The 24,746-nt window shown below is 41.4% G+C and overlaps 1 protein-coding gene across 2 annotated transcripts in view; it reads left to right on the top strand.

Moving 5' to 3' along the window:
* The window catches only part of LOC102918693 (phosphatidylinositol 3,4,5-trisphosphate 3-phosphatase TPTE2-like), an 82,536-nt gene that overhangs the window by 1,028 nt on the left and 56,762 nt on the right, over nucleotides 1-24,746 (top strand). For both annotated transcript variants that reach the window (XM_042262629.2, XM_042262634.2), the window contains exons 2-10: nucleotides 733-828; nucleotides 5,396-5,449; nucleotides 12,467-12,523; nucleotides 14,193-14,243; nucleotides 15,722-15,775; nucleotides 17,522-17,575; nucleotides 21,727-21,774; nucleotides 22,657-22,710; nucleotides 23,861-23,914. In XM_042262629.2, the coding sequence (XP_042118563.1) occupies nucleotides 770-828; nucleotides 5,396-5,449; nucleotides 12,467-12,523; nucleotides 14,193-14,243; nucleotides 15,722-15,775; nucleotides 17,522-17,575; nucleotides 21,727-21,774; nucleotides 22,657-22,710; nucleotides 23,861-23,914 (485 nt within the window). In that variant the 5' untranslated portion in view covers nucleotides 733-769. The remainder of the gene's footprint in view (nucleotides 1-732; nucleotides 829-5,395; nucleotides 5,450-12,466; nucleotides 12,524-14,192; nucleotides 14,244-15,721; nucleotides 15,776-17,521; nucleotides 17,576-21,726; nucleotides 21,775-22,656; nucleotides 22,711-23,860; nucleotides 23,915-24,746) is intronic.

The following is a 24,746-nucleotide window of genomic DNA, read 5'->3' as shown; positions in this document are numbered from 1 at the left end:
GTCTATTTATTTTTATGTTTTAAAATTTTTGGCTGCCTCTGCAGACATCATGATGTTATTAACTTGGCCATGATGTTATTAACTTTGACAATCTCTGTTTCCTGATGACTTGCAGTTTTCTTGCACAAGATAAATCCCCATATTATAATCTCTTGAGAATCTCTCTCTTCTCTTCTCTTTCTTTGATCTTGAATATTCTTTGACTAGACTGTTTCAAGATGGAAATATTGTAAATTACCATGTTGATTTAAAAGAGGTTTGAAGCCAGACATGGTAGCACATACCTTATACTCAGGAGGGCGATGTAGGAAGGTCTGGAGTTCTAGGCCAGCTTTGGCTACAACCCAACACCTTGTCAAAACAACAACAAAAATAGCAAAGTCGAAAAAGGTTTTATTACACTTTCTTGTCCCATGTAGTAAATGTATAATCTCTAAAGTGTCTAGTGTTTAAACTGATCTTAATTTTTGTTGAACATTCAACAAGTCTGTTCCTGTTTGTCTGGAATTGAAATATCAAAAGCAAACAGAATGTATATTTCACAGATATAACAGATTTGTACATATTACAGATTTAAGAATATTAAAGATTCAAGACTTTCTCTATATATATATACGTATATATGTATATAGAATGTCTATGTATGAATGACTTTCATCCTAATTTCGATAACATAAAATGTACTTTTAATACATTGAATATAAAATTCACATATGCCGTTTCTTTGTTCAGGTTAATTGTGGATTGAGTTTCATCACAGGACAGTACCATGCAGGGGTTCAAGAAGAGCCCTTTGACCCTCTGGTTGGAATACTATGGATATAATAGGTAAGCGTCAGGACTCAAATGTGCTGTTCTTCAAGCTGGCCTGTCATGTCAAACTGCTCATTCTAAGGAGTCATTTAAGTATCTGCCGGTTTCTTCCTCAACTGAAGCCATCTGGGAAACCCAGTAATCACTTAGGAAGGTTTCCTATGAATCAAGAAAATACTTGTAGACCCTTTTGGAGGTCAGAACATTGTTCTCTATCTGATTTGTCCATGTGCTCTGCACAGGCCTTTAAGTGTAAGAGCTAGACAGTAATAAGCCTGAGCTAATGGCCAAGTAGTTATAAATAATATTAAGCCTCTGAATGATTATTTTATAAGCGGCTGTGGATCCGCAGTGGGGGTGGACAGGACCGAAAAACCTTTCTGCTACACAGGCCAACCTTGTTGGGCTTCCTATTGAAAATTGGCAGAAGCTTACAAATGACTTTGTTTTTTGTAAAGGAATCTTATCTCTTAAAACTTGAAGGGACTTGAGCCATGCTTTAAGGTCAATGCCTCCCCAGAACACAAAAAATGACTTACATGGATCATAAATCATCAAATTCTAGACTTTCTTTACAATCAGGCTGAAAAAATAACAACATTAAAGAATATCTTAGCTTAGACTTTTGAGCTGTTGGTCAGTCCAGAACTGGTTTGTAAAGGGCTTTTACTAAACAAAATTAAGAAATGTCATTAATACAATGTTTGCAAAATGTGTTTCTTCCACTTTTCCTTTGTTCTAAGACTCCTGTAGTTAAGTTTAGGAGCCCCTTCAAACTCTTATTCGAGAGTCATGGTGCTTACTAGCAACAAAGAAACACATACTGTAAATTTCTCAGACCCACTCAAACCACTGAAAAGTCTGGAAAATCTTATGGCTGATAGGATGGACTCTTCATTCAGATGATTTGAGTTGCAAGTCTGTCATCCAGACTTGTGACAAGAGGCACATTGCTCATCCTTTCTGTGACTCTTGGCTCACATTGAAAATAGTAATTAATATTGTAGACCTCACATGATTATCGTGATACTAAATGAACTGGATGAAAAGCACTTAGCACAGTATGTAAGAGCTATCCTTTTTGTTATTTCCTGTAAATATTTCCCCAAATAATTGTTTCCTTATAAAAAACTTCAGTATATCCCTTAAGTATGAACCAAATATACCTAATGAGCACGCTAGGATGTTCATTTGAGATATGTCTGGGGGATAATGTTTCTTGTGAAGTTGAACTACTTATCATTTGGAAACTTGAAGTTCACTGCCATATGTGATCTCTAGAAGTTGATGTAAAGAAAAAAAATTAATGAAAAAAATTGTTGGAAGAACAGATATGTGAAAATAATAGACAACAAAACCTCTGAAAATTTCAGTTACCACAGGGAAACCAAATAGAATGTCTACTTTTAAGATACCTTTGAAATGTGGGGTGATGAAGAACTAAGTTAAGGCAGTAAGATGTCTACTTGCTTCAAAATCTGAGCACTAATTTTCTTAGTTATTGGCATGACCCTTGAAAACCCACCAAACACAAACTTGAAAGGACTAGGCCCACTTTGAGAGCAGTGCCGATACAGTTGGTGAAGACGCACACAGTAGTTTTACAACCTAAAAATCTGAACTGTGTTGTAGAGTATTATTTCAAGGTGCGTTACTTTTGTTTTTGCTCTGGAACATTTGTTTAATGATGCAAAGATATGTTTGATTAAATAAAATTCACCTGCGGTCAGGAGGCAGCGTCAGCTGACAGGAAGTGGTAGGGAGGAGCCAGGTAAGAAAGGGTTTATATAAGGAGGGGCGAGGAGAAGCATGAGGGCTTTTTGGAGGACGCAAGCAAGGAGAGGAGGTGAGCTACTTGCTATTCAGCCTCTGAAAAGCAGAACTCCACCTTAACCTTTGAACCTTGAGTTCTTTAGAGGGAGAGAGGTTTAGTTAATTAAGTTCCCTTCGTAGCTTTGCGAGAAGTTGGAGCCAGAGGGAACATTTCATTCCACTATGGCCCTTGAGGCCTAACTGCTGCTGGTAGTGGTGGAGTTGCAGTTGCTGATTTGGACAGCTGTGGCTTAAAAGGCAGCACCCATTTAAAAAAGGACAGCAGAACTTCCACCAGTCGTGACTTTCAGTGTCGACTACACGAAAGCTTCCCTGATGAGAACTGAGTGCTGCACTAATCTGTGGGTATAGAGACACATAGTTAGAAGGCAGCTTGATGCTGTGTCCATTTAGCAAAATTAGGGCAGTAAATTTACTCCAGGATCTATGAGCTCCCAAGACAAGGGTTCGTGTTCAGACTTACAATTCCTCCTGTGGATCACTCCTGAATCCAATTAGAAATAAGTTGGTTACTTCCATAGCGTTCATAGCGGTATTGTACTCATGGACGTATCTTGCCAGACTGGTTGTTATAATAGCTCTCAGGGGTCACCGCTCCATAAGACTTATTCCAACATCTTTAAAAGATAATTAGTTGTGTGCGCATTGCACACGCACGTGCATGCACACACACACACACACACACACACACACATGCAGTAGTGTATGTGCATATGTCACACATGTATGAAGGTCAGAAGACAGCTTGGTAGAGCCAACTCTTATTTTCCACCTTATGTGAGTTCTGAGGATTGAGCTTGTAGGTTGCCATGCTTATGCGGCATGTGCCATCTTGGTGTCCCTTATCACCTTCTATTTTCTAATCCTTAAGTACTTTCCTAATTTATTTAAACTGTTTGGTTTGTTCTTTTATATGTTGTTCCAAGTGCTGTATTTTTTTTCTCAGCAGTTATACTTTTCAAGTATCTAGCTATGTTGACTCGTAAATCCATATTCCTTTGAACTGTTGGCTGATGGGGGAAGAGCTGAAGGCCTGCTTGGGGTGATCTCAGTCTGAAGACCATTGTCTCAGCAGAGTATGAGATTTATGGGTTTAGGTGAGGAATTACAAAGTCGCCTTTACTGAAAGCCAGGACTGAAACTGTGCCTTTCTTTGGTTTAGTTTAGCATGAGGAGAGGTAAAGGGGTCTGGGGCAGAGTTTCAGAAGCTGGGAACACTGTGGATTAGGCAACTGCTTGGGTCAGGCGACATCCCCTTCAAGCTCCTGGGAAAAGCAGCATTGGAAGGGACGCTCTTCAGGGGTTCTCACTTGGCCTTTGGAGATGGAGGAGCTGAGCGTGTGATGACCTGGTGATTGGCTTTGGCCCTTCCCTGACGTATAGGCTGGTGTACTTTACCTTAATTCTACCTGAGTGGTCACTGCTGGTTTCTGAGAAGAGGCTTTAATGGTCTACAACCAGGGTAATACCTTGAAAACATTCATCTCCTGTGTGTGGCACCTTGTGGGGTCCCTCAAGATTGCCTTTGACAGCCCATCTATCCTGTATGTCACAGGTCATGGCACAGCTCTCTTTGGTGTCTTATTTAGCTTATTTCTATTGTTATTTGTTTCTTTTCTTTCTTTCTTTTTATGAGACAGGATATTCTGTGTCTTGGGCTCACCTCCATATTGATAAATAGCCAAAGATGAATTTGAACTCTGGGTCTTCCTGCCCCTACCCCCAGAAGTTCTGGGATCACAGGTGTGCACTATTACAGCCACCTTGATGGTTATTTCTTAAAATATGTTATTTTCAGTTTGTTACTGGAGTAGGGGATGGAGGATGCCACAAGGATTTTTCCCAGATATGTTTTGAATTTCAAAAGTATGTATCAGTTTCTGTTGTTGCAATATAGTGCTTTGTGTGTGTGTGTGTGTGTGTGTGTGTGTGTGTGTGTGTGTGTGTGTGTGTGTGTTGGAGACAGAGCTTCCACAACTGGCCCAGACTGACTTTTAACTCAAGGTCCTCCTGACTCAGTCTCCCCAAAGCTAGGATTACAACAAGTATGTACTATCACACTTTTGTTGTGGCGTAACATATGCTAGAAGGCAAGAAGTCTATGACTCAATTATACCTGCAAATGATAAACGGTCAGCAGGGTTTTATTCATTTGACCACCAAAAGATGTGTTTTATATGTGGCACATTCTACAGAGGGGAGTTTAGTTTTCTAAAATGATGAAACCATCCCAAACCAGAATTTGGATAATGGGAAGTCTCGGTTGTCTGTTCCACCACTGGTTGTGTGTTCTACCCCATTCTGCCCTTACAAAAGCTTTTAAATGGGATTCAGAACATCTCTATCCTCTGGATAAAGGTGACCAGGAACTGTCCCTTACTATTGTGGTGTTTCTTTTTCTATTTCCCCTCAAGGGTACCTCATGGGTACCCTTTCTTATCCCTGTACTTACAGGTGTAGCTTGCTGTTACTAAGCTTATCCAGAGTTACTTGAATGACATGCCAAACAGGGAATAAAAAGGAAATCCATGATGGTTGTCTTCAGAGGCCCTGTCCTCATTTCTGGGATGTGCACATGCACGGGACACACAGAGGTGGCTGCAGGGTCCCCACTTCTGAACTCTGAGTCTCTTTCTTCAGTTCTCTCATAATTCCTTGTGGTTTTTACTTTTCGTTCCCTGGAACCTGATAGGAGAAAAATGGGATTGCCTTGTGGAGTGTTTGACTTGTGCCGTTTCTTTTATGACAGAGTTGGTGATAACGTCACCATGCAGTCTGTGTCCTCGCAGATCAGTGACAATGGGTGAGTTGACTTGACTGATCTAAGTTATAGCACATATTGGGAACATATAGCACTAATTGGTTTATTGATTTTCTTAGAGATGAAAACATGTATATGTAACTTTCTTTCTTTTAGGGGTAAAGTAGAGAAAAAATTAAGCTGATCACCAGGCGGGAGGGGATTTGTCATAACCTGTTTATAACTCTTAATATCTAGCAGTCAGAATTCTTAGGATGCCATCAGCAACCCTGCATATGACCCTTTCTCAGGTTAGTCTAGAAAGAGGAGGGAGTTCTGCTTGGGACATGGAGGAGACAGGAATGGAAGGTAGCAGAGCCCCGAGCAGAAATGGAAGGGGCAGAGTGGGGCTTGAAAGGGGGCCTCACTCACCTTCCAGAGCTCTGCCACTAGGGTGAGTAGCAGGTGCTCCAAACCCAAAACATCCAGTGGGATTGAACAGGCGCAGGCCTGCAGCTACTGTACCTTCCATGGGGGGCAGGGAAGGCAGACATGATGAGTGAAAGTAAGGAGGGATGGAAGGACTGAAGAATGAGACATTAGATGGGACTGGAGGGGTGCTAATAAAGTAAAGGGCTGTTTCCTATTGTGTCTGGTTCAGGAGGAAATAATTGTTCTTAGTCTTGAGTCACTATATTCTAACAGGACTCTAATAGTATTACTGTCATATAAAGTGTCATTTTATAGGAAATAGGACATTAAATTCCAAATAACTGATTTGTATGTGAGGATATTAGGAATCAATCCATTTATAAGCAAGAGATCAATGATAACTGAGTTGAACTTTTATGAAAACATGAATCTAGGAAGTAATTCTGTGTCTTACTGTATGTCTTTTAATCACTTAGCACTGTCTCAAATGGATGCAAGCAGTGCTCTCAGGTGGAATGACTAATGAAATGTAAGATGTAAATGATAACTATGTACATGTGCTGTATATATACATCTATACGCACATACACTCATGCATGCACACACAAATTGAGATATGGGCTGTTCACTGCAGGGACATCTAGGTGAGCATAGAATTTTCTCAGTGCTGTGTCTAACATCCTCTCATGAGAAGCTTCTGCACGGAATACTTTTGGTCTTGGGTAAGAAGCCGTAGACGGAGTTGTCTTTCTCCTGGAGTTTCTTCTAATATCTTACTGTGTTTGAAACTCTAATAGAGTTGGCCAGTGGAGGAGGGAATTCCATGTGGAGCCAGAAGGAACTCGCGGTAGGTCTGGGATGGAAGAGAACATGAACACTGGTCCTGCAAGTGGTCCTTGCCTGCCAGGTTGCTGCCATCTGGCAAGGCTGGTGCTCTAGAGCCAGGGCCATCGTCAGACTGAACGGAGTCCCTGTGTGAGGGCAGGACATTCGTCCTTTTTAAGATGCAGAGTGGGATGGGGAAAGAGACTTGAAACTAAAGACCAGGAGTCATGGAGACTGAAGCCAAACTTACGGCAAACTTAAGCTCAAATATTACATATGATACTAGGTTCAGGAAGAGAGAAGGGGCTTTATTGACTTATTTGTTCGTGTATTTACTTACTTATTTTTTCTTTTTTCATAAATTAACAAAATGACAAGTGTTTATTGGAAAAATCCAGGACTCACAGGCAGGATGATAGGAAACTAAAATATGCTGTGTTCCACACAGAGAAACCCTGTCTCAAAAAACCAAAAAAAAAAAAAAAAAAAGCCAGGCAGTGGTGGTGCACACCTTTAATCCCAGCACTTGGGAGGCAGAGACAGGTGGATCTCTGTGAGTTCGAGGCTAGCCTGGTCTACAAAGCGAGTTCCAGGAAAAGCGCAAAACTACACAGAGAAACCCTGTCTCGAAAAACCAAAAAAAAAAAAAAAAAAAAAAAGAAAGAAAAAAAGAAAAAGAAAAGAAAGAAATGCACTAACATAAAATTAGAAACTTCAAGTAAATATATCTATAATACAGGGTACAGATATAGAAGATACTAGTCTGGCCTAAAGAATTGATTGGTTAAGAACTATTTAATTGTACTTATGAGGTCTTTTTAAAAAAAAACTTTTTATTGATTTCTTTGCGGATTTCACATCATGCACCCTGACCCCACTCATCTCCCTGTCCCCTCGCTCCTGCCCTCTGCCCTTGCAACCTTCAAGAAGAAAATTTTTATTTTTATTTATTTTTTTTTTAATTTTTGTTTTGTTTTGTTTTGTTTTGTTTTGTTTTGTTTTGTTTTTCGAGACAGGGTTTCTCTGTGTAGCTTTGCACCTTTCCTGGGACTCACTTGGTAGCCCAGGCTGGCCTCGAACTCACAGAGATCCGCCTGGCTCTGCCTCCCAAGCGCTGGGATTAAAGGCGTGCGCCGCCGCCACCACCACAAAGAAAATTTAAAAGTTGAAAAAAAAAATCTCAGCATGGAAGCTGCAGTGTGGCCCAGTGAGTCAACAATCTACCCTTTAGTCCATCCATCTCTACTTGTAAGTGTTCATCGCCATGAGTCATTGCTCTGGTCTGAGGCCTCTGGCTTCTGCTATACTACCCATCCTGGGCCCTCACTGGGGCTCCTCTTGGATATCCTGTGGTTGCCCTGTGTCATGGAGATCCTGCAGCTTTGGATCTGTAGGTCCGGCCCTGCACATTCTTCAGCAGTTCCTAGATGGGGTGGGTGTTGGGGAGGGCTACCTCAGAGTCCTGGTTCTGGCCTGGGTGGTAGCTGGGTTGGTCAGCCTGCCAGCTTTCCCTCATCGTTACCATCTGGGCGAGCTCTCTCTAGCTCACCCACTGCAGCAGGCAGCAAGGCGCAGGGCCAGTTCTGCTCTCACACCTCGGTGCACGGGCACCCACACCACCAGCTCTGTTTTGTCCAGGTGAGGTGCGGGGCTCCCTCTCTGGATTGCTGTACTTGGTGAGGGGAAGGGCCAGCCCTTCTGTTCTCAGGCCCTGGCCCCGGGTTGGCCCTCCTGCCCATTGTAGGTGGCAAGGGGGGCACATTTCCCTTATCCTTGCCACCCCATGGCATATGAGGGTGGGGGTAGGGAAAGACCTGCTTTCACACCCACAGGCCAGGCTCACCCATGCCCCAAACAACAGGATCAGCTCTAGTGTGCAGCCCAAGTGGAGTAACAGAGGGGCAAGTCCAGTTCTCCCTAGTGTTGCTGCCAGTGAGGGGCAGGGCCAACTCTATGAAGTCATATCCTCACTGTTTGTGTTTTTGGTGTTAACAGAGGCCTCAGCCATCAGCACAGAACCATGGCCCCTGATGGCAGTGCAGTCTACTCAGATCTGCATAGTCCCAGCAGAGGCTCAACCCTCAGACACTAATCTGCCCCTGGGTGGCGGCTCAGACCCCTGACATCCTTGTGGCCTTTAGTGGCCCTACAGGCCATGGATATCAATACGGACCCCATCTGTGGGTGAACCATGGACCGGAAAATGGTCCTTGGCAGCAACCTGAGCTCAGATGTCACCATGGCCCCAGCTGGTAGTGCAGGTCACTTTGATTGGCATGGACCCAAAGGCAGTGTAGCCTTTGAACCCCCACATGGCCCCAGGCATGGACCCAGATCCCGGGCATCTGCACTGCCTTTGTTGGCAACAGAAGCCTCAGACATCAGTGTGGGTCCTGGACTGTGGCGGGGCTACAGACCCAGACATGGCCCTAGCTACAATTCAGGCCTGTATGGTTGCCTTGGCCTCAGGTGGCAGTGCATGTCACTCAGGTCTGTATGGGCCCATCAGCAGCACAGCCCTCGAGCACCAAGAAGGCCACAGGTGAAGGCCCAGATCCTGGGCATCAGTGTGGCCTTTGGTGGCAACATCAGCACAGACTCAGGCTGAGGTAGGACCACAGACCCAGACACGGTCCTTGGTAACAGCCCACACCCAGGTGTCATCGTGGCCCTGGTTGGCATTGCAGATCACCCAGGTTGGCATGGTCCCAGTCAGTGGCCCCCAAATGCCAACATGTCCCCAAGTGACAGCCCAGATCTTGTGGATCCACTCAGCCTTCAACCTTCCTGTTCATGGAACAGGATCCATGAACATTGACAGAGACCCTGGCTGTGATAGGGCCACAGACCTAGATGTGGCCCACAGCCACAATTTGGGACCAAATGACACCATGGCCCTGAGTGGCAGCATGGGCCACCCAGGTCTGTATGGCCCTGGCAGTATCTTGAGCCTCTAAGACTGTGGCACTGTGTGTGTCCTCCAGAGACCTCTTATTTGTTTTTCAATGCTGAGATTCAAACTCAGCACCCTGTGCATGCTGAGTAAGCACTTTATCACTGAGCTGCTAGCCAGGACTTCCATTCCAACCCCTTATCTATGCCTAATATTCATTTGGTCTTTTTAATGGTGTCCCAGAGATCTGGCATTTTCTGTTCACTCCTTTTGAGATGCTTTTTATTTTTTTTTAATGTTTAAATGTTCTAATTTATCAATATTGTCTTCAAGTCCTGTTTTTCTTCTACCTCATGAGATTATACACAGAGCTATTTTAATATTTCACTTACTGGATTTTTCATTTAGAAGATTTCTAGTTTTCCCCCAAATTTTCATCTCCTTACTGAATGGCTCTTTTATATCCTCATTGTCTTCTCTAATTCAATCAGCTGTTTATTTATATTGTTTTTGAAATTATTATTAATTTAAACAATCATTCTTTTGAATCATTTATCTGGCATCTAATCTCATTTTATGTCTTTGGAGTTCATTTCTAGAGTTCTTTTAACTTGTGGAGATGCCATGTTGCCTGCTTTTAAAATTCCTTGTGTTTCTATGTTGAAGTTTGTGCATTTGTGAGATCTTTCTTAGGAAGCAGCCTTCCCTTAGAATGCCCGGAGAAATCAATTTGTGTTTAGTGTTGAGTGTAATTCCAAATGAATTCTTAGTGTAGTTTCTTTATAGCTTCTTTGGCAATGATTCCTGGTTTTGGTAAAGTGTAGTTGTGCTGGGGCCTATATGACCCATTTCCTCTGTAGGTTGTAACAAGAGTGGGGACCCTCTGGAAGTTGAGGTAGGTGTTTGTAGACAGATGTGCATGTAGGGTGTGCATTCTGTGTTTTCTTTTCTGGACTTTTGAAAATATGTGGTCTGAAGGGTTATGGGGGCTACCTATGCTGGGGGCACTTGATGTGGTGGAGGTAGAAGCTGTGTAGTCTCTGCTGTTATGATGGAGGTGAAATGGACCATGGCTTTTCAGGTCTTCCCTATTTGTGTCTATCTGGGGAAAGAGTTGATGGCTGGCTGTTTTTATCTGCCTTATTCTTTAAGGTTTGAAGTATTTTCCAAGTTCAGTCAGTGCTATATCATAGCTGGATTGAGGTATGGTTTTTCAAAACAGGGATGGGTGTATATCTTAGTAACCAATGTTCAGGGCATGGAATCTGTCCCCAGCACCTCTCAGAAAGAAGAAAACAAGTAGCAGAAACAACTATAACATATGAACAAACTAGATATGAAAATGCAGTCATAAACAAAAATAACTAGTTCTATTACATCGATACCAGTAGAAAAAAATTATATAGAATAAGTAAAAAGTAACTAGTACATAAAAACCCCAAAGAAAGAACACATAGAACCAGCGTGATGGATCTGTGGTTAAAGGTGCTTTTGCCCCGGCCTGATGCCTTGAGTTTGTTTCCAGTGATCCACAGAATGGAAGGAGAGGGTCAGTTTTCAGAAGTTTTCCTTTTACCCCTGCATGCATGCCTTGGCATGAGCGTGCACACATACACACATAGCACACACATGAATGAGCAAGATAAAATTTGTAAAGGGAACTAACACAGAACATCTAAGGCTGATGGCTTTGACCACTCGTTTTGGGAGGCATTTCCCCAACCTGTTTCAGAAGGTGGAGTATTTCGATCTGCGGATCAAAGGAAGCAGAGCATGGGGTTTTCTTTCTAACTCGTGGCAATCTCAACACTTCGCTGTTACCTCTCGAAACCAACAATTCCATTGATTCTGAGCTTTGGGACAGAGAATGCTGCATGCAGTTTTAGTTTTCATTTGGCTAGGAATCTATAACTATTCAAGGTTTCATAGGAGTTGTATTAACTTAAGAATATCTGGGGAGCTGGAGAGATGTCTCAGAGGTTAAGAGCACTGGCTGCTCTTCCAGAGGTCATGAGTTCAATTCCCAGCAACCACATGGTGGCTTACAACCATCTGTAATGAGATCTAGTGCCCTCTTCTGGTATGCAGGCAGACACACAGAACACTGTATACATAATAAATAAATAAATACATCTTTTAAAAAAAAGAATATCTGTATATTGCAAAAATTTAAATATATCACTTTGTATGGTTGCTACATAGCAATTTTTAAGCTATTAATCATTTATTTCATAATATTATTCTTGAGACTTTCATATGTTGTATTTTGTTAACTTTTATTTTTTAGTCCTCAAGGATTTCATATGAGGGTCCCCAGCTCTTTCCCATGGGACCTTTCAGCTTTCCCTTCCAGCTCATATCCATTTCTTTGTGTTAGCCTCTGACCTGCAGAAGCACTTTCTACCAAGGACTCCCAGTGGCCACACTGGGCAGAGATGAAGGGAGATGCTCTCTTCACCATCCTCTCTCTCCTCCATTATGGTCTCTCCAGATGACTTAGTCCCAGAGTAGCCTGCTGACAAAATGGTAGAAAACATGTGGAGGACATTTAATCCTTATTGCTGACCCTTTATTGCTACATCCTTCTATTTCCAGCAAAAATGTGTGTCTTGGCCACAGAAGCTTCTTTTGGCAGTAAGTTGTGGTCAGTGAAGAGACATAACTGGTCAAAGTGCTGATATTAAGTCACTGTGAGTGCACACACACACACACACACACACACTGTGCATGCACATACACCCCCCCCCCCCCCCCCCCCGAGAACAGCTCACGTTTCCACTCTGCTAACCTGAGGCCATGGCCTAAACTTCTGCCATCTGCTGCATAGTTTGTTGCATGTAACTTCATTTTGTGCCCTATAGGGAAAATCATGAATCCTTTGATATTGTCTAACTTTATTCTTTGCATATATTTTTGTTGTTGGTTCACAGAAATAAAACGGAGTCACTTAGCGATTCACAGTCCTCTAACCTAAATGACAACATTTGGTGAGTTGACTTTTTCTTTCAATCTGGATGGGAAAACCTTTTTAACGTACGCGTGACAACGCACAGCACACACGACAACCTTTCAGCATCTGTGTGCAGCATTTTTGATTGGGGGCTAGATACAAAATGATGGGCCTGATCCAAAGATACTGGATGACAGTCTGCTGAGAACTTCAGAGTCTAGCAAGCCAAATGCTTAGTTAAACTGTTTCAGTGACTGTGTGTGTTGTTCACAATGAGCCAGGGAGATAAGGATCTTATTCAGAGGTGGGAGAGGTGGGCAGCAGAGGACTCTGAATAAACAAGAGTGCTCCAGAGCTTGGCATCCATGGAGGCCTAGTCTTTCAACCCAGATCCACTAGCAGCACTTCCAGCTTCCAGCCCTGCTGTTCCTTGATATCAAATGACTGGTGGGAAACACAGCCTTCCTAGGTAAACCTGAGGAGGAAATGACAGGACTTAGGAACAGAAACTAGACGGGCTAAGGGGTGGGGGGGGGGTGACATCAGCCCATTGCATTACTTTTTACTGAGAAATTTTTCTTAATAGCAAACAATTACACTGTTACATAACAGATTGTTTATAGGTGGACTATTAATAGCAAATAAGTTTTTTCCTATTAAAAAAAGAAAATTGGCTCATATCATACATTTTTAAAATCCAATTTCCCCTGGGCATTCTGTGACTTAATCTGTATCTAAATGTATCTTATACATCGTTCCTGAAAATATAATAAGCATAGATTGCCAAACAAAATTAGAAACAAAGGTTGACTTCCTATAGAAATTAATCTGAGTTTAAAATAAATTCCATCACAAAAGACTATTTCATATAACATTAGGTTTGGAACTAAAGCTCTTAAATCTTGGCATATTAAAGTTTCTTTTGTAAGCCCATGTCTTTCATTCACATAAACCTTCACGTCTAGGGACAAAGGACAATACTTCTGTTCGAATCCCCTTTTAATTAACACATGGAGTTCAGTTAGCACTGCCTATGGCACCTGTGCATGGCACCATTCCCTGGGACATAAGTGCTTTCCCCTGGACTCATACCCAGGGAAATAGGACTCTTCCTGCCCAAATAGCCATCAGTTGCCAATAGCTCTTCAGCCAGGATTGGGACCTCATGAACCCCTCCTCAGTCCATGCCATAGTGTCGGCTGGCTTGATCTTGTACAGGTCTTGTTCAGGTAGCTGTAGTTCGTGGGTCAATGGCCATGTCGTGTCTGGAAAGACAGCACTTACAGCGTTCCCCCTGCCCTCCAGCTCTTACGTTCTCTCTGCCCCTTCTTTCATGGTGTTTTCTGAACCTGGGGTTTCCATGCAGGGACCGATCATTCATAGTGACTTAATATCAGCAGAACTGTGACCAGTTATTTCTCCTCATTAACCACAGCTTGAAGCTTCTCTGACCAAGGGTGAGCTAGTGCAAATCTATTGGACACAAGCATAAATTTTTAAAGTTAGCTTACAGAGTAGTGAATTTCCATGGAGTTCTCATAGAGCCTTAGTGTTTGTTAGTGAACCCATCTCCCCACTCCCATTTCTCCCCTATCAGGTTAATTTTTTTTTTTGGTTCAACCAATTTATAAGTTGTAGGCAGAGTTAGTGCAAAGTAAGCCTGTGATTTAAATGGTATTTGATTGTGTACAATTTTAATTCTTTAGCTGTGACACACATGAAGAGTCTCTACTGTCCAATGATGGAAGTGATGGAAGGTCAGTTACATCCATGTATATATAAAGATACCCAGGTATTAAGCATAGAGTGTTTTGGATACCCAGGTATTAAACATAGAGTGTTTTGGATACCCAGGTATTAAACATAGTGTTTTGGATACCCAGGTATTAAGCATAGAGTGTTTTGGATAGTATTTCTAAAGTATTTGAATGCCAGCATCTGTTTATCACATTCTTTCTTGTTTTGAATCTAGTTGAATAAATGAGAAACACATCAGGAGAAACTTTAGTGCCTAGTGACCCAAACTCACAGAAAACTGTCGAATTGCCTGTGTGTGAGACAATACCTGAAGTGTTGAGTTAATTTGCTGTGGCTTCAGTAATAAAGCATTCCAAACTAGATAGTTTAAACAACAGCAATTTACCCCATACCCCACAGAGGTAAAAGTCTGATACCTGATGCCTTCAAGGCTAGCTCTTTTTGAGGGCTCTGAAGAAGATTAAGTTGGACACCTCTTTTGTCCCACTGCTGGTTGTGGGGGAAATCTTTGGCATTCCTTGGCATGTGGATCCATCCTCTATGCCTCTGCCTCAATTCATACTTAGCATTCTTCCCATGTGCATCTTATTCCAACGTGTTCATCTCTATAAGGATACCACTCATATTGAATTAAGACTGAATTTATTAGTGTGATCTCATCTTGTAACTGTTTATGCTTGCAATGCCTGTCTCTAAATAATAACAGTGATTAGGACATCAACAATTTAATTTGGGGAATAACATTCAAAAGGAGGAGAAGTCTTGCTTGGGGTCAAGGCAGTGGTAATGAATGATCAAACATGGGGCTCTGGAGCTCCAACAGAAGATGGAACACACGGATACTAAAATTGTCCCCAACCCTCAAAAGCTCTGCAACTGTGCTGGGCTGGTACCTCCAACACACACTCGACATCATTTTAGAGTGCACCCTGTCTGATGGGCAGAAAAGACACATGTACACTATGAAAATGAGCAGATGAGGAAGAGAATTCAGAGCCAGGAGTCAGGTGAGGTCATGGTGATGTGTACCTACAAACGGAAGTTGAGTCTGAAATAACATCACTTATATGTTGGTGCTGAGGTAATAGTTAAATCTGTGGATATTATTATTTTCATTGGCCTAAGATAATCATTTGTGTCACTGTTAATTTTTGTTTTTGAAGCAGTCTTACTCTGTAGCCACAGCTAGCCTGCTCTCACTATGTAGGCTGGCCTTGGACTTGGCCTTGGCCTTGGACTCTTGCCTCAACTTCCTTATTGCTGAGATTATAGGCTTGAGCTATCATATCTGGTAAGATAGTTATTAACTTATAAAGCCCAATCCCTAATCAAAATGCCATAACAAGTTCAAATAATGATCTTCATATGGATATTCAAAGTTTAACCAGCTAATGTTTAGAGGAAGTACAGTCATTTTAACCTTAAAAAGTCAGGAAAATTGTTTTGTGTGTAACATTGTACTTTTATAATCCCTTAGTTTATATCCAGATGACCTAACATCAGTGAATTATCCAGAGTCCTTCAGTGATGTGTGAGTTAAAAAAAAAACAAAAAAATACATATATGCATAAATATGTGAATATGTATGTGCATATATACATTTATATAAAGACATGTACATATACATGTGATGAGTCTTTCTCTGTCCCACCAGCTCCCAGTATGTAGTCAGACTTTCCTTTGGGCCCCAACTCACTCTCAAATAATGGCAAAGAATCTTATTATTATTTATGAAAGCTTGGCTTTGGCTTAGGCTTGTTTTTAACTAACTCTTATAAGCTAAATTAACCCATTTCTATTAATCTACATTCTGTCACATACCACCCATCCTGCTTCTTCTGTGTATGCTCTCCATGTCTCCATGGTATCTCCTATGCACCTCTTCTTCCTCTCTCTCCCCAGAAATCCCGCCTGTATCTCCTGCCTAGCTATTGGCCATTCGGCTCTTTACTAAACCAATCATAGCATTATATCTTCACACAGTGTACAAATATCCCACAACATATACAGGAACATTGAACAGTAAAAGAAAAAAGAAGCCAACATTAAAAGACAGCTGAGTACCTATCCCTAAATGGGATATGTTTCCCACCCTCTAAAACTTAAGGTGTGTCAAAGAACAAAAACAAAGACATAAAAGCAGTAAGGGGATTGTTTGGAGGGGGAGTGGGAGGAGTGGAAAAGGATAGAAGACAATAAGGGATGAGAAGGATCAGAATGCATTATATACGTACATGACACAGTCAACGAGTAGACTTGATCTAAAAAAGAATAAAAGGAAGTCGAGGTCTATAAAGATCTACCCGCAGGTACACCATGGGCAAAAATGAAGTATACATCTCTCTCAATGAGATGCTTTTGGGGAGGGGGTCAGTATTTCCCGCCCTTAATAACAACAACTGCACTGGAAATGATCAGATTTACTAAGTGAGATAGCAAGAGTGTGTGGACCAAAGAGAGAGTCTCCTCAGAGCATAGAGACAGAGTGGTGGATTGGTAGGGGTTGGAAGGCTTAGCAGAAAAGGATCTGCCAATGAACCTGCATGTGTCCCTCACCATTCATGCTCTCTCTACTGGTGCCCCACATGAATACTCACTGTTGAATCAGATGGAGCCGCTGCCTCCCATCTGCAGCTACTTCATCTTATCTCGTGGGGAGGAGAGAAACACCGGGGTGAAAGTAAGAGGGGAGAAGACAGAGTTAGGACTCAGGGGTTTAGATGTGGTCAGAAAGCTATGGGCCCACAAACTGTAGTTGAATTAGAAATAGTGCACCAATGGACTGTTACACTCCGGAATTAATAGTTAATCCGGATGCATTACATTTTTTATTTCTGAGGTTATATTTTAATTACATTTCGCTCTTCCTCCTTTTCCCTCCTCAAAACCCTTCCACATACCCCCTTGCTCTCCTTCAAATCCATGGCCACTTCTGCCATTAATTATTACAGCATGTATGTATGTATATGTATATTATATGCATATATTGCTAAATATAATCTGCTCAGTTGGTAGAGTGTTACTTGTATGTGTTTTCAGTGCTGACCATTTGGCACTGGACAAGCAATTGATGTGCTCATCCCTGGGGAGGACCACCTCTCCCATTCCCAGCTTTCCTCAGTTGCCTACAAGATGCAAATTAGTGGTTTTCATATGGCTATTTTAAAATCAGCTACCATATAATAAGTATATTAAATGCAGTTATTTGATTCCCCAAAAGTGATTAAAATTTAAATATATGTACTTTTTACTGACTACATGCTTTTCAATCATTTAGAACATATACGGATGAATCGGCATCACAATCCCTTTATGGAGCTGTGAGTGATAGGTGAGTGAATTGAATTAAAAAACATACACCCATATGTACTCTTATATATACACACATATGTAAATATGTATATGTGTATGTTCCTACATAGATCTACAAACTTCCATCAGGACGCACTCGTATACATACATACATATATACATACATACATACACACACACACACACACACACACACACGCACACACACACACACACCTGAAAATACACACAAACCCCATAAAAACCATGCGAAGGGGTTGAGATTTGATAAAACTACCTCAAGAATATCTTTGACATCAGAAGGCCTTTTAAACTGTATCTAAGTAATCTCTTTGTAGGACTTGTAGTTGACTGCATTTATTTTAAACAAAATTGAGGAAAATGGGATCCTTCCTTCAGCCAATTTGTCACGTTAAGTATCGGCCAATCCCTTAGGAAGTGTTCAGAGTTCCTATAGGATACTAGACTAGTGTGAGCCAGGAAAGGAGAGAATCTGATCGGGAGAAAAGAGAAAGAATGAGCATAGAGGGAGGTGTGGGGCTTTTAGCAGAAGAGAAGAGATACAGGATATGGAGACCAGAAGCATCCTCACCCTCCAGCTGCCGCCACATGGACCAGTGCTCCAGCCCTCCCCCATCTTTCTGCAGGGAGCCCCTCTGTCAGAACAGCAGGGACTTGACCACATCCCATACAAGAAAGACAGCATGATTGATGGAAGTAATGATGTGATAAAGGCTCTTGAGAATCATAAATTGAGACAAGAAGGGGGTTTCCTTATAATCTGCAGCTAATATCCGAGATAAGTACAACTAAGAAAGGCTATTACATTTTAAGAGTAAAGTAATGGTTGCTTCTCTTTGGATTCTTTTCCATTTCTACAGATTTGAGGCATTCAGCACTGGCATATAAAGCCTTATATTAAAAAAAAATAAATCCCATGTTTAAATTCATAACACATACATGAATATTTCAATATTGGTAATTAGGTTATAGAACAATTGTTATTATGTAAAATATAATTGTAGATTTATATGTAAATTTTTTTAATGTAAAATAAAGCTTAGACTTACAATTCATGTATGATCATGTATTTTCATATTCCTTTAGCCTAGGTTCAGATACTTTGCTATCAATGACATTTGATGGAATTACCAATTTCATAGCTAGTTATAAAATATAAATGAAGACATATAAGTGTATTAATGTGTTCACACTTCTGCGATATGCTTGAACACACAAACCCAAGCATAAAACTGATAGAGGGAAGAGGTTGGAACTGAGGAGCTGCACTCCAAGGAGCATCCGTGGCAGAACAGAGAGTCTTTGAACTGTTTCTAAACGTTCTTCCTGGTGTATTTGTAGGGAACAGTCTTTTTAATTTGGTTCAGGTTGAGTAAAAGAGAATCACTCACAGAAGGATGATTCTCCCCATCAGTGTATTGTCCTTCTGTCTTTGTGGCAGTCAGATGCGTAGGACACTCAGACCTTTTATGTATGGTACAGTGGGTGAAGGCTAGAGAGATTCTAATTGGAGGCAGGAAGAAGGAACGCTAGGAAGGAGCAGAGGGACCTTTGGCCAAGAACACAGCTAGTAGTCCTGGAAGAATCCATCAGCCTTGAGAACTCTTCCACCGTGCTGAAGTAGGGACCCCAAAACAAACCTACCTCGCCATTGCTCAGAGCCCCCAGCACAAGCCTGTACTGGAACTTACACAGGGTAGAGAAGCCTCTATGGGGGCAATAGTAAGGAGATCGTTGGATAAGGAAGGAGGGATTTGTACCTAGAAACTGAATTTGCAGTTGCAGTTGATAAAAAAACAAACAAACAAAAAACCCTGAAAACAGAAAGCTGACCCTTGACTAAACACCAGACAAAAATCTTTTTATATATATTTTATTTTACAATACCATTCAGTTCTACATATCAGCCATGGGTTCCCCTATTCTCCCCCCTCCCACCCCTTCCCCTTACCCCCAGCCTACCCTCCATTCCCACCTCCTCCAGGACAAGTCCTCCCCGGAGGACTGCGATCAACCTGGTAGACTCAGTCCAGGGAGGTCCAGTCCCTTCCTCCTAGACTGAGCCAAGTGTCCCTGCATAAACTCCAGGTTTCAAACAGACAACTCATGCAATGAGCACAGGACTTGGTCCCACTGCCTAGTTGCCTCCCAAACTGATCAAGCCGATCAACTCAGACAAAAATCTTGCTGAGCTTTTTACCAGGCAAGGTAGGCCTATTTCAAATACATAAATTCATTTTGGTGGAAAAGTGATACACAAGCTTCAGAATAACTGATTGTGTTAGGAGAGGTAATTTGTGAAGTCTAGGAAGTCACATGATATTCACCATGTGTCTCTCTAAATCCTATAGCACCTCTGTGGATGAGTTAGTACATGGTGAGAAGCTGTCAATAAGATGTGCGACCCCAGTGTGCCAAAGACACGCAGACAGACACATAAACCTAAATTTATTCCTCACAAATCCACGGAGAAGGGCAGACTTGGTCACTAAGTCCTTCCTCTTAAGTTGGTTGCAAGTCTGAGCAACCACCCACTAAACCCTAAGGAACTTTCCAGTATGCTTGTGTACGACAGTCGGCTGGGTTAGATGAAAAGAAAAGAAGTCAAGGAGGAACGGCAGAAGACGGGGTCATGGCATGGGAGAGCCTTTGGCCAAAATGAGGAGAGGTAAGGGACCTCAGTTATGCCGCCCACCCAGAGCACTGCCGATATGGAAGACTGGCACCCTAAACCCCGCCCATCACCACGCTGGATGGAGCCCCTCCCACAGGTCCACAGCTGCTTCATTCTCACCTATATTTTCACAAGAAGTGAAACCAAGGACGACTTGAAACTGGTCGGAAGAACAAGTGTCTTTAAGCTGTAGCTGAGTTTGAAATAAATCCCATCCAAAAAACCTGTTATGTGCTGGAATTAAGATACTGGTTACTTAAATTACTATAGGTGAATTACTATTTACACAATCCCAGGAGATTCATTGCCACTATCTATAGATAGCATCTTTTCTAATATAAAAATGCCAAATTGAATTAGTGATATACATAAATATTTAAAACTCAATCAATTCATGACCCAGAACTCATAGAATTAATGTAATTATTTGATTCCAGAAGTTATTTATACTCATACCTGGTATCTGACTATACTTTTGAATACTCTAGGTCACACATGAATGAATTGTGAAAATCAAGTTACAAGTTAATTTAAGACAGCACACACACACCTATATGTAAACACTTACATAAGGACACGTGCTTCCATGAATATGCACACACATGATACACAAAAAGCATAGAACTAGGAAAAGAAGGGAAGGTTCAGTTTTGCAAAATCCATTCTGCATATTATTCTGGACAGTACAGGGTATATTTGGCACTGTATCTAAGTCTGCATCTGTGGGTAACTATCTGTCTTTTTTACCAAGTTGGTTGAAAGGAGTCTAGAGTATGATCAGGATACTCCTTCAGGTCTAGATGAGAGGGAGGCTCAGGGCTCAACCAATTTAGATGTTATTAGAGAGGATCATAGCTAACTGAATTTAAAAGGATCTGTGAACTTATATAGTTTTCATGATAGTTTACTTTCGACTCTCACATAATGAGGTGATAAGATTTATCTATGATGCAATCATCAAGGAAAAGTCTGTGTTGTGAGCGAATAAAGAAAATACACACGCAGCAAATGTATATTCACAGAGACATAAAAAACAAATGAGAGATTGGTATTTTGAGTGGAGCGAGAGAGAAGAAAACTCTCTTTCCACAGAAGGACATTAGCAGTGACAGGGAGCAATCCAGCTCTCAGTGTGAAAAATGGAGCTAATGAAAGTTGAACGTGTCCGTTTCCCTCCAGATCTCCGCCCCCAGTCAAAGACAGTCCTCTAAACCTCAGACCATCATTGCATGGTCTGTAGCTCCCTGTTCATATCTCACGGTCAGATAAGCAAATTGCACCACTAACAGTAGCTAATATTATGTCAGGTTTAACAGAAAAAAATAAAACTATTTTAATCTTGAATTACTGATTTGTATTTTTACTAATTATAATCATGTAAAGCATAATTTCTAAGGAAAGTATCATATTATATTCCAAATAGTTAACTCTAAGATATCTCATCTTGCCTTACTATGTCTGTTTTTAACCTTTAGCACATCCATGTATGAACCAAATTCCTCAAATGAAGTAATGAAAGAAAGGTAAGATATAAATGAATAAGAAGATATATATGTGTATGTATATGTGCGAGTTTATATGTGTGTGTGTGTGTGTATATACACACGTGCTTGCATACACACATACACAGAGATTGATATTTGTGTTATTCATAGTCAGGAGCATCCATATTATTACAAGTTTCCTTTAAAATTATTTCTAATTTTTTTTTCATAAATACTCTTTGTCTTTTGAATCATGTAGAAAAAGATAACAAGTCAGAGAGAGGGTCTTGTCTGGTGCTTGTCACCTTTAGTTATTATGTAAAAAGTGCTGGTCACAAATAGAAGGGATCCTCTTTACAGCCAGGAGGGGGCAGCAGTGGGCTGGGAGCCGAGGCCCCCACAGCCTATTAGAACGGGCTAAAAGATCCTGGATCTTACTCTGTCTTCAGAGCTCAGTGGTTCTAACTCTCCAAGTGTGTCATTTCCTTGGATGGAAGCTTTGCCTCAGATGTGCAAGGCCTTTTATCTCATCCCCAGGATTGCAAAAATAATTAAACATATACTCTACAAATCAAAGCAGTGGGGTTGGTGTTTACATTTCTCCTTTGGTAGCGTGCAGAGTACCTTCCTGCACCAAAGAGGCTAGCATGGGGCGGGGGGGAGGGGCGAGGCTCTGTGGAGGCACCAGCTTGACTTCTCCGTGTTCAATGATTTGTGTAGGTGTTGTCTTCAGCAGTGGGGTCCCACTGGTAGTTTGTGGTTTGTAGGAAGAGTATATGGAAGTTTTCAAGTAACAGTGCCATGTGGGTAAACGTTAGCTGCTTCATAGCGTTCAGAATAATTCAAGAGAATTTGAGCCAGAAAGTTATATCTTGGAAACAACATGGCATCTGACTGTATGTGTTTTTTTAAATCTTCTAGCCTTTTCCAGAATGAGTCTGAGTCACTACGTGGTGAAGGATCTTCCAGTGAACTGTGAGATATACACTAATATGTTAACAAAATGCATTAGCAATGAATAATGGAAAATATACCGATATAAATATGTGCTATTTGTATTTTCATGTATACACAGCAACAGATGCACCTTTATACATATACACACAGAAGCAGGGAAAGACATAAGATTTAGAGGCTCATAGAAGTGGTTCCTCTAGCATATACATGGACCTTTCTATCGTTTGGGACCAATTTGGATAAAAGAGGTACATCTCATAAAGCAATGCTTTTTACACCCCACGGTGTGTTTAACACTCTTAGTAACCACCAGCTGAAACAATTAGGAAAATTTCCACCTTTCTGTGTGTTAGATTTTATTACCCTGAGTAAGAAAGACGAGATCCTGTTGAAGTGATGGGATAGCAGGGAACAGGAAGCAGAGGAGGCCTTAGAGGGAGAGAACAAAAACAATGAACTCTTGATGTGTTCATCACCCTCAGACCTCAGCTCCTAAATGAAGCAGGTACCTCCAAACCAAACACATCATACATTGAGGAACTTAAACTCATACCTATGAGATGCTTTCTGGTGCAGGAAAGACAGCTGAGGGAGGTAAGAAGGTTAAAAGAAGCACTTAGGAAACAAGGTATCAGATGTGACAAGGTGGATCAGCTTTTACACACTGAACCGGATTTTTACGAAAATTCTACCATAATTTTCACATATTGGTTCAGCTTCAGTGGCAAGAACATTACTTACTTTCCTTTGCTTTTTTTTTTTTTTTTTTTTTTTTTTTGAGATGTCTTGTTATGTCGCCCAGGCTGAATTTGAACTTGTGATACTCTTCCTCTAGCTTCTCAAAAGCTGGAATTGTAGCAGTATGCCACAACATCCAACTTCTTCCCTCGTTAAACAAGATTGAAGTATTTATTAAAATGTGAAACATCATTTAAGGGCATACGATGTCTTAGACTGTAATTGGCTGATTTACATGTGAAGTTTTGTTTGGTTGCCTGGCTAGGGCCTTTGCACGTATTAGGCTGGCGCATTTCCCATAGCACCAGCCCTATATGTGAAAAAATCTGAAGGTTCAAAATTGAACAGGTTGAAGGACAGTTATAATCATCAGGTTGTAATTAACTTGAACTCATTTGAGTTTTTTGGTTTTTTTTTTTTTATCCTTTAGCACACTCTCGAGTGAACTGAAGACCGTGTGCTCCACTGTGTCCACCAGTGTGCTGTAAGATATAAATATATTGATACCTCTTCCTCTGCACTTCTCTCTGTGTATACCAACCCTTCCCGCGTAACACACAGAGTTTGAGACTGGGGTGTGTACTGTCAGGACCATGCAAGGGGACACAGCTCTTTGTGTGCTCTCATGTTCTGTCAGGGTGAGCTTCTGTATACACCATTGTTTGTGCCTTAAATTGTGGCACAAAGAAGAAGACTATACCAAAGCGGGAACCTCTGATTCCGAGTCTTCACTCTTAGTTACTAGCAGCCAAAACCCGCAGAAACTATTAGAATGCATGTGTGCGACAGAAGAGTGGAGCAGACGAAGAGCAGAGAAATATCCATTTAGGCATAAAAAGGAGGTAACGTTGAGCAGGGAGCAGAGGCGTTCTCAAACGATGAAAAAGAAGCTACGATACCAGAGCTGTAACCTTCACTCTTCTGAGCTCCTCCCACATGAGGGGGGCGCCACAAGCCACAGCTACCATCATTTTGAAAGGCTCTCCTGCCTCAGGTTTGCCGTTACTACCATATCTGAGGGACGGAAACAACTGCAATTTGTGAAGTACCCATCAATGGTGGATGCACGGACTCATAAAAGAAGGTATCCAAAAGACAGATGTGTACCTAAGCACTAAAGTAGGTTCCTGATTGGTACAACATTTGTAAAATGACAATGACATTCTTTGCAAAATTAAAAAGGTGAGCCTGAAATAAGGATGGAAGCACAAAAGATCCTAAAGGGCTTAAGCACAAAGAGCAGAGCTAGAGGCGTTCTATAGTACCTGGTTCCAAGACACAGGACAAAGCCACAGTAATACAGCATAGTGTTGGCA

Source organism: Peromyscus maniculatus, chromosome 17 (assembly GCF_049852395.1).
Source record: "Peromyscus maniculatus bairdii isolate BWxNUB_F1_BW_parent chromosome 17, HU_Pman_BW_mat_3.1, whole genome shotgun sequence".
NCBI lineage: Eukaryota > Metazoa > Chordata > Mammalia > Rodentia > Cricetidae > Peromyscus > Peromyscus maniculatus.
Note: the sequence above shows the minus strand (reverse complement) of the source record. Positions and strands in the feature narration are given on the sequence as shown.